Source organism: Geospiza fortis, unplaced genomic scaffold (assembly GCF_000277835.1).
Source record: "Geospiza fortis unplaced genomic scaffold, GeoFor_1.0 scaffold13, whole genome shotgun sequence".
Lineage (NCBI taxonomy): Eukaryota > Metazoa > Chordata > Aves > Passeriformes > Thraupidae > Geospiza > Geospiza fortis.
Window position 1 is genome coordinate 283,561 of NW_005054384.1, and position 13,387 is coordinate 296,947.

General features: G+C 42.4%; 1 protein-coding gene across 1 annotated transcript in view; it reads left to right on the forward strand.

The window, feature by feature from the left end:
• Nucleotides 1–13,387, forward strand: part of LOC102031898 (voltage-dependent L-type calcium channel subunit alpha-1C-like) — a 389,144-nt gene that overhangs the window by 277,299 nt on the left and 98,458 nt on the right. The window contains 7 exon segments of the mRNA XM_031060510.1: nucleotides 1,271–1,297; nucleotides 3,245–3,405; nucleotides 4,207–4,432; nucleotides 10,435–10,642; nucleotides 11,443–11,563; nucleotides 13,156–13,165; nucleotides 13,376–13,387. The exon segment at nucleotides 13,376–13,387 is cut by the window's right edge and continues 93 nt beyond it. Of these exon segments, the coding sequence (XP_030916370.1) occupies nucleotides 1,271–1,297; nucleotides 3,245–3,405; nucleotides 4,207–4,432; nucleotides 10,435–10,642; nucleotides 11,443–11,563; nucleotides 13,156–13,165; nucleotides 13,376–13,387 (765 nt within the window).

The following is a 13,387-nucleotide window of genomic DNA, read 5'->3' on the forward strand; positions in this document are numbered from 1 at the left end:
TAGGTATTTGCTGCAAAAGGCCTTTTCTCTTTTTTGGCTCAGCCCATCTGCTGGTGAAACGTTCCCCTGACTAAAACCTCTTGCAGATAAGCAACCTGACCTATCACTGATTACTTGTCAGTAACTGATGTCCTCAAGCAGGGACAGGACCATTGTTAGGGCTGCTACAGTAAGAAGTGTTAGATGCTTGGAGAATTACATTTTCCCCTCTCTACTAACAGTGAATCCAATTTTAGGGCAGTGCAGTAAGACCTCTGCTGACTGCTGTCAACAATGACCCACTTTCCTGTCATAGAGGGAACCTTAAGGAATGCTTCAACCCAGCAGAAACACTTTTTCCATAGTCATTCCCCAGAGTTTGATTTCTGCTGCTATTGGTGGTAGATTTTGCAGCTCCACAAGTCAGCTCTGACTCACAGCATTGTATCCATATACATCTGTTTCCCTCTGTGCACCATTATGCATTCACCAAAAGACAGCCAAAGTGTTCAAAGGCCTTACAGGACACGTGTCAAGCAGAGCAAGGTAGTGGTTTAAAGACTGGGGCCTATTTCTAGCTTTGCCTGTGACTTTTCATAAAAGATTAATGACATTATGTAGGTGAATAAATCCAAATGCATGGAATTAGATATTTAAACATATATATATCTATAGTGGGAATATGGCCAAATTTTCTGGAATACTTAATTCTCAAAATTTCATTGCTAGCAACAGAATCTATTATTGTACAGACCCATTTGAATGCAAACTGATTTACATAAATAACCAAGACAAATAAGCGTTAGTATCTAAGTTTGAAAATATTTGCCATGCACTGTGTTTCCTTCAATTACTGAAAAAAAGCTTTATTTTTACCATTTTTATTTCATAATGTGTGTATACCTCCTGAAGTGACAGGTGATGTGTGAAAGCAACAAGTCTGTCTGTATAAAGTCATACATATTTTAATATTAAAAAAATAGTGCCAAAAAAAATAGTCATACTTCAGAAATAAATTTGGTAGCAGTTGTAGAGTTCACTGATATATACAGGTGGTAGAATGCCACCATAACTTCTGCTTCATGAGTGCCACCAAAACACAAGATTTGGTTATTGGGGAATTCTAGCCATGCCCAGTGCCTACATTGGCTTACAACAGATGGAAGAGAAAACAGCATGGGTTAAAAAAATACATTGAGCTTAACTTTGTTTCTTTCTATTGCTGTTTTCACAAAAGCCTGGGAGGTGTGGGGCAGCTTCAGAGACCCTAATGGCAATTCTTGTCTTTCAGGCATCGGATCTCAAAGTCAAAATTTAGGTAAGTAAAACTGACTTTTGCTTTTCCTCCTTTCTACCATTTTTGCTCTTTTCTGAAGTGGTTTACACCAGCATTGCTGGGATGCAGTGGTGATTCTAAGAGATCCTGATAAATATGTCAGATTTTAGTCAAATTTTTTCTTAGCTTCACACTGAAATAAGGCACAGGGACTACTGACTACTGAAGTACCTATCTATGCTACCTAAGTATCTCAAACCATAAAATACAAAATCAGAAATAAAAACCCAGTTCAACCACATAATTCTACTACATCCATCAACATCAGCCCTGTCAGCTCAAGGCTCTCTTTGTTGAACTTCTCTGCTTTGTTGATTGTAAAGATTTCACCTGATGAAGTTGGCACCTTACTTGTGAAATTCTCCCGTTCAGCCTGGGACATGGGGATCTTCTCTGATGGTGTTTGGTTTTCTGTTGACTCGGAGCTTTTGGAAAAGTGAAGCAGTCCTAAGATGGCTATTTCTGGGGTTTCACTGGAGAGACTGACTGGACTCATGGAACTTGGTAGCTAAGGTCCATTTCTACCCCTTTGGCAGGATCTCAGCTGCCTCCATAACCCTGAATTCAAAGTCAGGTTTATAAAATACTAAATAAATTTTCAGAATAACTGGAGAAGTGTGTAACTGAGTCCTTCTGCTCACCTAAGGAGCAATGAGTAATGTCAACTTGGGAAGCACATGTGTGACATCCCCATGTAAAGAGAGAAAGAAAAGCACAGAGAACACCATACATTGTCATGTGCGTGCACATTTGTGCACAAGTACGCACAAAAGCAGGTGAGGTTGAAAATAGTTTAATGACAACTTTAATGTCTAAGTGTGGTGCCCACTTTGGAAGTTGGGAAGATTATTTCTTGTCCCAAATCCACTGCAAAACACACAGTGTATCTGTTTGTGATAGACTGCGTGCCTTAGTAAATTGCAAAGGTAAAACATCCTAGATTGGACCACCTGTTAAAATGTTGTTGCAAAATCCTTGATCACATTGTGTTTACATGGTCTGGCTTTAGTTCCTATGGATGAGAACCCTGATCTCAAGCATGGCTATAGTTTGCCACTGAAAATTATACACAAGGCAAGAGTAGGCAAGAAAAGTTCTTTCTCCTGTAACTTGGTGTATGTGTGTGTCACTTCAGACACACACACATATGTATGTAGCACCTATATAAAACTATTAGATTTATTATACAGTGGCAAGTGTTGCCTGGAAACTGGTTGCTATGCAAGTTAAATTCTGAAGAGTAGGAGGTGTGTAATTAGCTTTAAATATCTTCTGTGGTTAGTAATTACCCTGAGAAATCAGTGACACAAGGGGATGTGTTCATGGAAGGCAAACTTTAAGAGCTCCCTTGATTAGCAAATGGTACCCTTAGTTCCCTTAGTCACCTTTGCATGAAGGTGAGATGCTGAAGCCCCCTAAACTTTGGGATTTTTTTCAGAACTAGCCCTTCTGTTGGGTTTACTCCTGAATGTTGCTGAATGCTGGAAATGTTCTTTGGATTTTATTTTACCTTACCTCTCCAAAAACTTAATCTTTCAGCTCCATGTGATGGAGTATCTTTCTATTGACTGTCCTGAGGCTGAGCAAGGTGCTGTTGCAGGCCACCAGAATCAAGTACAAGGAGAATATTTATTTTTGTGGCAACTGAGCTAAAAAATCTCTTGAGGTTTCTGCAGTGGATGTCTTACTCAGATAAAAGTATTGCTTGAAGCTCTTGCAAATTGGTTTAGGACAAACTTTATTCCTATAGCTACAGGAGGGATGTTCACAAGTGTCGACTCAGATGAGAGAGTGTTTCTCAGGGTGAACTTGAGTTACTCCCTACCATTCTTGAACAATAAATCAAGACTAGAGTCTCCCTTAACAGGGAGCTGCAATAGCCTAAAGATCCCTCTCTGAAAAGAACTTTCCCTTCTTCAATTTTTCAAGTCGCTACTGGCGCCGATGGAATCGATTCTGCAGAAGGAAGTGCCGTGCTGCTGTCAAGTCCAATGTTTTCTATTGGCTGGTGATCTTCCTCGTGTTTCTCAACACCCTCACCATTGCCTCTGAGCACTACAACCAGCCAGACTGGCTCACGGAGGTCCAAGGTGAGGAGGAGCTGGTGGTTCTGTTTATTATGGAGGATGTCAAAAAAGGGAGCTGAGAGAAGAGCTGATGCATTAAACCACACAGTGTCAAAGGAGAATGCACAGCTCCAAGCAGTCCTGTGTCTGTGGAGGATCCTAAAAAATACAATTAACTCACCTGCCTGTGGTGGGAGAAGTTACAGAAAAAAATGTGAAACCTCCTTTCCAGCCAAAGCAGTGTTCCATTGGGTGTAAATGAAATCAGGAGATTATGCTAAATTTATATTTGCAGCAACTGGATTCCCAATTTATGGATAGCAACTGGGAACTCCACATTGTCCAAGGTTTCCCCTGAAATGGCCTTTATGATAAATTCTAATTATTAGGGAGGTGATAAAGAGTGATATGTAAAGTTCTTCTGTCTGAAGAACAGCTGAATTCTCTCTGGAGGTGAGAGCAGCTGAAAAGGCTTAATTAAGCAACAGTAGGTAGCACAGCAGCTCTTCTATTCCCACTCTCCTCTGCAGATGACGAGTGTGAAGGCAGGTTGTGCAGGGAAGGCGTGTCCCTGCCACTGGAGGTTGTGTAATACATTGCAGCTGTATGTGCAGTACATGAGAACTGCTGCAACCCTCTTGCTAAAACATTTCTGTGAATGAGATGCCCACGCTTTTCTTTGCGCCCATTCTTTGACCCAAGCTGTACAAAGTTAACTTTTAAGGCTGATCCTTAAAATGCTTTCTTAGAAGCAAGGCCCAATGATTAGTTGTGATGATCTTTTGACTAAGTTTCCTTAATCTGTTTCTTTTTGCTTTCCATGAGACACTGCCAATAAGGTGCTGCTAGCTCTTTTCACGGCAGAGATGCTGCTGAAGATGTACAGCCTTGGGCTCCAGGCCTACTTTGTGTCCCTCTTCAACCGCTTCGACTGTTTCATCGTGTGTGGAGGCATCCTGGAAACCATCCTGGTGGAGACAAAGATCATGTCACCCCTGGGCATTTCGGTCTTGAGATGTGTGAGACTCCTCAGAATATTTAAAATCACAAGGTACTTTATTGCTTCTTTGGGGCAGGAGGAGGGCTGCTGCTCGATGCACAACATGTATGGGTACAAGTCGCTCACATCCCTGTTTATTTTCATTTTTTCTACCACTAATTAGGTAGTGAGAGTGCTAGATTAACAGTCCTCATCTTCTGAAGTCTGTAACAGGGTGGGGGAGGGCTGTACAGACTGGACATCTATCCCCAACATGAGGGATGAGGAGTCTGGCACAGGCAGCTGGAGACACCTGATACCACATGAAGTGTTAAACTGAAATCTGGAATAGTGTGAACTGAGCTCAGGCTCTTACATTTCTCTGCAAAAGACCAAAACAGCAGATAGCCTTGTGACCTCCTCTGACGCTTTTTGATGACAGAGAGGAGCCTGAAAGGCTTCCAGCCAAAACAGCATTTGAGTGAGGAGCCCATGCCAGCTCCAGCAGACTCAACAGTGACCCGAGTGGGAGACTGTGTCAATACCAGCAGCTATAGGCAAAGGATGTTGCCACCTATTCCCCTTCCAAAGAGTCCTCACAAAGCAGCAACTTTATGAAGAAACCAGACTTTTTCCAGTTTCCAATATCTCCTCTTTTCCCTTTTCATTCTTTCCCCTCTCCCCCTGCATAAAGGCACAGTGATATCTATTAAACAGTCACTGCTTGCTGAGCCAGGTACCTCCAAAACACCAGCTTGGTTTGGGAGGGCTTTTTCAGTCTGAGGGCAGTTTGTAGGAGAGATCAGCTCCAAACTTACCCAGTGCTCTTGCAACAAATCCATCCAAGCTCTTGCCCCAAGTAGCACAAGGTCTGCCCTTTCCCATGTGGGCACCAGCCAGCACCTTACAAAAAGCTTGACTGAGGTGGTGAAAGAGTTCTTTTTCTGCCTGCTCAGCCATGAAAGTGTCCCTACAATCCCTGTAACACTCCCCCCACCCCCACCAGAGGAAATTTCTGACAAATTTGAGATAGAAAACACAGCACATGAGAAAAACAAGTAAAAAACTGGAAGATGGTCAAGATGGCTGAGCTGAGAGGCAGAAAGAAAACAACAGACTTGGACTTGTGCATCATGCAAGATTTGTCCTTAAAGCTTCTGAGGCTCAGATCTCTGGCAGGATGGATGGATCTCAGGGTCAGATGGCAGAGACAGAAAATTGGTTCACAGTCTCAGAGAGAGAGGCCAAAGCAAGCCTATAACTGCTCCAAAACGGGGGAAAAAAGTGTTTGGATGTGTGATCATAGAAGAGGAGAAAACCTTCCAGAGGGGAATATTCCCTCCCAGAGAGGGGAAACAAGAGTTTCCAGCAAGAAAGAAATAGTGGGGATCTCTGGTCTGGGGATTGTTTTTCCTGGATCCATCCATTCCCAAGTCCCAGGAAAGCAGTAGCTGTTTCAGGCACTGGGTAATCAGATACACCCAGGGCAACATACCAACAGCTATAAAAGCATGAGCTTCAACATAGCATCCTGGAGAGGTCATTGTTTTTTCAAGACATGTCTCCAATCCTATATAAGCTAGCTAAGAGAATTCTCTAATAGAAAGGCAAACACTGAGAGAATATCATTAAAACTTTAGAAAGCCTGAGCTGGTGGAGTACTCATAAATTCCTAAAGCTCCTGGCAGAAATGGGATGATGGAGCCAATCAGCAGTAGGACTGGTTACATTTGCCTTCACTCTGCAGCACAATTAAAATACAATTTTGCCTGGAAAAAGTGTTACCTGGAATATGTCTCCTGCAATTTGTGCATGGGTCTGTGTGTAAAGCGCAGAGCTAAGGAAGAACTCATGATGCATAATGTATTAATCAGATTTTTCTTTCTTTCTTTCCTGTTCCTAAAAGATTGACAAGTAGGCTGCAGTAGCTTCAAATTTATATGTTTTGTAATTATTCATAATTTTCTTCATACCTCTTCACTCTGTGGGTGAAGTTCACCCTCATGTGGAAGGCCCTACCATGAGCCTCCAAAGCAGTATTTTAGGCTCACTTATGCCTTACTGCAGGACAGAATACTTTGGCATTAAAGCCAAACTTTTACCTTCTCTAGTAAATTATATTTTTCTATTGTTCACCGTATTGTTCACTATTGTTCTTACTGCAGGACAGAATACTTTGGCATTAAAGCCAAACTTTTATCTTCTCTAGTAAATTACACATTTTTCTATTGTTCACTCAGCTCTAAATACAATGAGGATTTATTAATCACATTATCAGCACTGGTGGAATACCCCACCTGAGTGCCATGATAATTCAGAAAGATACAACACTGTAAAGCTGGGAGGGACAGGAGGAATTATAGAATTATTTGGTTTATATCAAACAATTATATAGAATTATTACTATTTGACATCAAACAATAATTATAGAATTATTTGGTTTATATCAAACATACGTTCATGAGCATATGGGGACGTACAGTGGAAGTGAGAATAGTGATAATCCAGGATATTAAAAAGGTACAAAGCAGGAAAATTACTCTGGTGAGAATATATCAGAAGGTAGACTATTCTTTATATATTTACATAGATTTTCCATGATAAACACCATGCACAAACAAATTCTGGGTCATCAAGTTGATACAATTCTACAAGAAACATAAAAATAGCTCCATAATAGAATAGAAACAAATAAAGATACCATCAGATGAACAATGCACCATTTTAGAAACACCATTTAGAATTTCAAGACCAAACATTTCTTCCAAAATTATAAATACATTAGACAAGCAGACAATGTAATCTGTTTTATTCTCCCTAATTTTTAAAGTGCTGTGCAGAACATCTCAATTTGCTATGAGAAGACAGATTATTTTCTCATTATAAATAATCCTTTACTGCTTTATATGTATTATAGCCCTTTGTATTTAAAAAATAAATCATATAATTTCTGACAGCATACAGAAATTTGATGTTTTATACCTAATCCTGCCACTAGGTAAGTCACTGTTAATTGTAGGGAGGAGAGACAGGGTGCCCCATTTTTTGTTCTTTCTGTCAAAAATCACTGTCAAAATGATTTTATATGGGATGAACAGGGTGGGAAGCTTCCCTATAATGAGTCTGTTGCTGCTGCTTTGAACCCTGCATCTGTGATTGCCAGAGATGGGATCCTAAAGCTATAGGGGAAGGCAATGGAGAGAGAGGGGAGGGAAGAGAGCAGAACAGGCTAAGTTCTAACCCAGTTGTGCAATTGATTGTTGTGTGAGGTGTTGAACAAACCACTTGACTTCTCTGCATCATTGCTCCACTTTGACCAGGGATCACAATGAGGTCCTGCTCACCTGGGGGTCTGCAGGTCCTTGTTCATGGCACCATCAAGGGCCCAGGATCTGCAGTGGGGACTGTCAATCCATTTCCCCATAAATCTGAGGCAGCAGCGCTGCTTTCTCACATGCTTCCCACTAAAACCTGCCTGGTCCAAACCCTCCTATTCCATCCAGCATCCAGTGCTGATTTTTCCTTTGTGGTAAGGTGATAACCAGAGGGGATGAAGTAGTGAGACCCTTCTTTGTCTGGGCTTCAGCCATTGCTGACATGAAACCCTCGTGTGTCACTGAGTAATCCCAGATCTCACTTTGAGGGAGTTCATGTTAGTTCTGCAGCCACCAAATGGGACAGATAGGAACCTCAGGTCAGGCTTCTAGGACCCTGAGATAAGACCATTATTGTTTTCACATCCTAATCAGTCAAGCATTTCTTATCCTCTCCTTTTTCCTTTTTCTCTCTTTTTTTTTTTTTTCCCTGATTGGTTTATTCCCCTTATTGGTTTATTTCCCCTTTATTGGTTTGTTTTCTAGTGGTCCTGTATTTCTAGCTAGCATGAGTACACAGATAAAACAGCACTAATCTTACCACCAGGCCATCTCCGTTAATTGCTTGAAGGTTGATACTTATATAAGAATCTGAATGACAGGTATTGAGCCATTTGTAGGAAATGCAGAGCTGATAGAAGTCTGCAGGGTTGTGAGCTGAGATAGCAAGGCCTTTAAGCTTAAACTGAGTCACTGGCACTGTTCAGATTTGTAACAACTTCACTGCTTCTTAAGGGCACTGCTAGAAAGACCTAGAAAATGTGTGTCCTGGCTGACATTGGGGAGCTTGGAGATATTCTGGAGCCCATCAACCTCTGCTTTAAGAGTGCTGAATTCATTTGACTTTCATCAGATTGAATTTTTCCCTTCTCCTGTGTCACTTTCCCTTCTTTCCAAAGTGTGAAAGTATGTGAGCTGTGAGCATAACTGCAAACACAGGGAGCTGTTACATTGCACATTCCGTGTGGATATTTGGTGGCACTGAGCCCACAGCTTCCATGCCCTTACCTTTGCTCTGTAGTTTTTCATTGCTCATCTCTTTAATTGCAGTTAAACTTTAAAGCATCCTAGTTTTCTCTGAAGTGCTGAAGCTGGGCTGGAGGGAAAACATCACAGCTCCCTTTGGAGCTCAGTCCTTGGAGATGAACCTGCTGCTGAACTTGAGAGGACACGGTGATGTCCCTCTGCAGATCAGATTGCTAATCTTCCTGAAGTGATTGGGCTGTCAGGCAGTCCTGCCTTCCACAGGACAAGAAAAGTATTCTTTTTAGATCAATATTTTAAAAATATTAATTTAACTAGGATTTTAAGAACCCTTGTCTCTAATGAGGATACTACCTTCAGGAAAAAATGATGAGTTGAAGGATAAGGCTTCCACAGAAGAGCCAGAGCACCAGTCTGCCATCCCTTTTACCTGGAACTTTTGTCTTCAGGGAAAGTAGGGTTAGAAACACAGAGTCCTCCGAGTGAAAAAATGTTCAAAGTTGTGGGCCTTGGGAGAAGGGACCAGAGGGCCTTGGTGGACTCTCAAACCATTGTGGCAGGTCGGGCAGAAGGAAGAGCCCAGGCAAACACTGCTGGCTTGCTGACCTGTGAAAGCTGTTGAGGCTTTGTAATAATGTGCATCAAAATGAAGTGATGGGAGGATGACAGCTAATCTTCAGCCCAGTCTGAAAGCTCTGCCAGCCTCAAAGCACAAAAGAGAAGAGCTCATGACCAGCTAAGCAGTACATCAGGAGTGACTGAGCAGGTGCAAGACCAAAGTGGAAGTTGCTTCATGGGTGATGTGGTGAATTCTTCAGAACTTTTTCTAAAGCTCCTTTCCAGCCTGTGACTACTCTGCAGGCTGACAAAGAATGCAAACTTGCATGCTGCAGCAAACACGCTGCTGGTATCTCTCTGAACCGTAAAGTGGAACCTCCAGGGCAAGAAGATCCTCTCCCTGCATCATACATGAGTCTAAACTGGGCACAAGCCTGAATTCACTGGGAGAAAAGGTCTTAACCATCCTGTCTCTTGAATGAAGCCATTTGAAAATGTTCTGCAGCCTGTTTGAAGGAGTAGGTTTGAAAACCAAAAAACGAAGTGATGTTGTGCTCTTCCAAATGAATGTAGATCTGGAGTTTGCTTTAGGGTCATTGTAAAAGGAGCATTGATATCTTTCTCATTCCTCCCAGTCCCACAGAGCTCAGCAACCCCTCTGTGAGTGAGCCCAAGCACACACTCACACACTCCAAATTTTGGGCAAGTTTGTATTTGCATCCAAACAGTTTCCCCATCTGTTCTTGCTAGTTATTGCAGGACATTCTCTGGAGTGAGGTATTCTGGCTGCCACAACATCTGTGAGTGCTGTAATGAGGTTGGTTAGAATGTAACTCACTGAAGCAGCAAGGACTAATCACTGTGTATTGATAGAAGATGTGCAGAGCCTTAGATGGAGAGTGCTGTAATAATCTTCTGGGTGTGTGTGTGGAGTGGGGGGTGGAGGGAATTGTGTGTGTACACGTGTGGTAGTAAAATTCCTCATTAGCTGCAGTAGGCCTCGTTATCTCAGGGAGGCACATCAATGATTCACTGCTTAACAGGGTGCTTGGAAATGCCTGCTGTACACAGAAGGCAGCCTGAACCAATATCCTGTGCAGTCCATGAGCACCTGTCTGGAACTGAAGGAATTTTAACTGCTTCTATTTTCTCTCCCAGATATTGGAACTCCCTGAGTAATCTTGTGGCTTCACTCCTGAATTCAGTCCGCTCCATTGCCTCCCTGTTGCTGCTTCTCTTCCTCTTCATCATCATCTTCTCCCTCCTGGGGATGCAGCTCTTTGGGGGCAAGTTTAACTTTGATGAGATGCAGACCAGGAGGAGTACATTTGACAACTTCCCTCAGTCCCTCCTGACTGTGTTTCAGGTAAGGGCATGAGTGGTCCCCATGGGGCCAATATTTTGGTTTTTTATGGGGCAAGACAGGTCCTGCAGCCTGACAGTCCCCAGGGTGGGGCTGGACCCTGACAGCTCCAGGAGCAGGGTGCCAGCATGGGGTATTCCCTCCCAAAGTGGGAACCAAAGATAAAGCCCCTGAGTGATGCAAGGCCACACACAAAGGGGTCTTTGCAGGGCAGAACAAGAGAACAGCCATTGCCATGTCTCAGGGCAGCACTTGCTACCAAAGCCCAGCCCTGCTGCGGTCCTGCCCACTCTGGAGAACAAATACCTGCTCACAAAAATAATCCCATGGCCTTTAAGCCCTCTGCAGTTTTGGGAGTGACCCACCAAGAGCATCAGGATCATGATTTCACTGAGATGTGAGGAGAAGGGAAATGGCCTGGAGGGCTGTGCTGAGGGCAGGGCTGTGCAGCCTGTCTGAAACAACAGGCATGGGAGGGAAATGCTTGGAACCACGGGGAGACTTGAATGGATTTGTCTAGGAGAGCCATTGCCTTCAGCCATCATCTTCAAGAATATACTGTTTGGGGCTTTTTCACACTTTGAGCATGGGCCTTCTTTGCATTTTCTTTGTTCTGTGGTTTGTTTTTTGGTTTTTGGGGTTTTTTTTAATGTTCTAGATGGACACTGCCAAAGTCTCCATCAGCTCCATGCTGGGGGAGGGGGTGTTCTCTAGGACAGTGGGTATCTTTGTGTTAATGGGGTGTTCAAATTCTCTGTGTGGTCTAACACTGTATCCCTTATTGGTGGGAATGTGTCATTTAGATCCTGACTGGGGAGGACTGGAATTCGGTGATGTATGATGGGATCATGGCTTATGGCGGCCCCTCTTTTCCAGGAATGTTGGTCTGTATTTACTTCATCATCCTCTTCATCTGTGGAAACTGTATCCTTTGATGCTACTCTTTTCTGCAAGAGGGGATGAATTAAAACCACTATTTACTTTGTTATGTCAGAAAATAGTGAATTTCACAACTCACATTTTCGCCTTTTCCCTAGGTCTAAATTTTAGCGTTGCACTGCCAAAAGTTTAAAAAGTTCATTTTGTTTTATCTGGTGCTAAGGCATATAAACAGTTGTAAGAGCCAGCTAAATACCCGTTCCACATGCTATATTTTATTTAGTATCTTTACATGTTTAATGTTTTTATTTTTCATTCCCCTTAGTTCCCTCATAGGTTTTTCTTTCCTACCTTCTCCACAAACTAATCTCTGGGTGTTCCTACTGTACTTACTGCATTTTTTTTTTTACTTTAATGGCTTTTTTAGTAATATATTCCATGTGCTTCCATCCAAACCTTATGTGGAATAAAAATATGTATAATCTGCAATATGCTATATACAAATGCTGTAGTAGGAGTAACATATGTTTGACATAATTGATTTATGTGAGATCATGTATTAATTCATGTATAAACTAACAGGACCTGTGTTCCATTTCAGTCCCTGCAATCTGTGTGTTCTTCAAACAGAAAATGTTGTGCTCTGTTATCTTCCAGCCTGTGCTGGTCTTGAATAACTTCAGTTCTGTCTGGCTTTAAGGTGAAGTGAGGGCACTGTACTCACCCTGGGAGGCACAAAGCACATTGCAGGATTGTGCTGTGAGTGTCTCTTCTCAGGAATTTGCATGTAACATAGAGCTGCCATTCTGTTCCCTATCTCAGTTTGCTCCAAATTTGTCCGTGTTTAGTTCCTGCTTCCCTAATAAATGGCCCTCCTGTGTCAGAGGTGACATTTCCTTTTATACTGATGCTTCTATAAAGCCACCTTATAGACTCAGCCCAGCTCTTCTGGCCTTTGCCCATAATTCACATCTCTCAAACCCTGTGATGTGACATTTTGGTTGACCTGCATGCCCTCACTTCAAAGTGAGGTGGTGCAATTCCACTTATCTGAAGGTCAAGGTAGGCAATCTGGCTGACAGCTTAAAAAAAAGCTACAACTTGGATCCCCTTGTGAAAATGTGAGCCAACTCTACAATGCTGGCTGACTTTGGAGCCTTTAGACCTTGGAGCTCAGGGAGGGGGGGATGTCTGTGTTTCCAGACTAAGCCTTGAACCAGGGTTTGCTTAAAAGTTATCATGGTACAATAAGACCTACACTCAAGAAATGTATAAAACAACCTTGTGGTCAGATTTGTAACATGAGATCTGAACACTGGCTGGTAAGACAAGAAAACATTTGTGATTCCTTGCCCTGCAGCTACATGGGCATGAGTGGCCATGCATGGACTCTCTGCTAGGAGATGGCAGAGTTGTCAGCTCAACCCTTCACTGTCCAGACTAAATTAACCTCCGAAATGCTCACCAGAGTCCTATGCTTGCTGTCCATAAAATCCACTCGTGCAACCTAAACTGTCAAAAGATGCAAAGCATTCCACACTCCTCTTATGTTCAGTGGGATCCTCTGCACAAAGGGAGACACTCTTGGGAAACTGGAAACTAAAATGTAAATTTGTAAATCTGCTGGTTTACATCAGCCATTCTGTTGTGAAATTTTGAAAACCCACAAAGTGTGTTATCTGTGTGGTAGGAAGGTGTAGGTTTGTGCATGATGGATATGCAGTTGTGTGAAGTGGAAGTTTGGAAAATCCAAGAGATCTGATGACAGGTTGCTAAAAATCTTCAATTAAGAAACCTTTGGTATAATCTTTTTCTGCAGTTTTCAAAGCCTGTTTTCTTTAAGTAGCACAGAAACAGAAATCCTGCTGA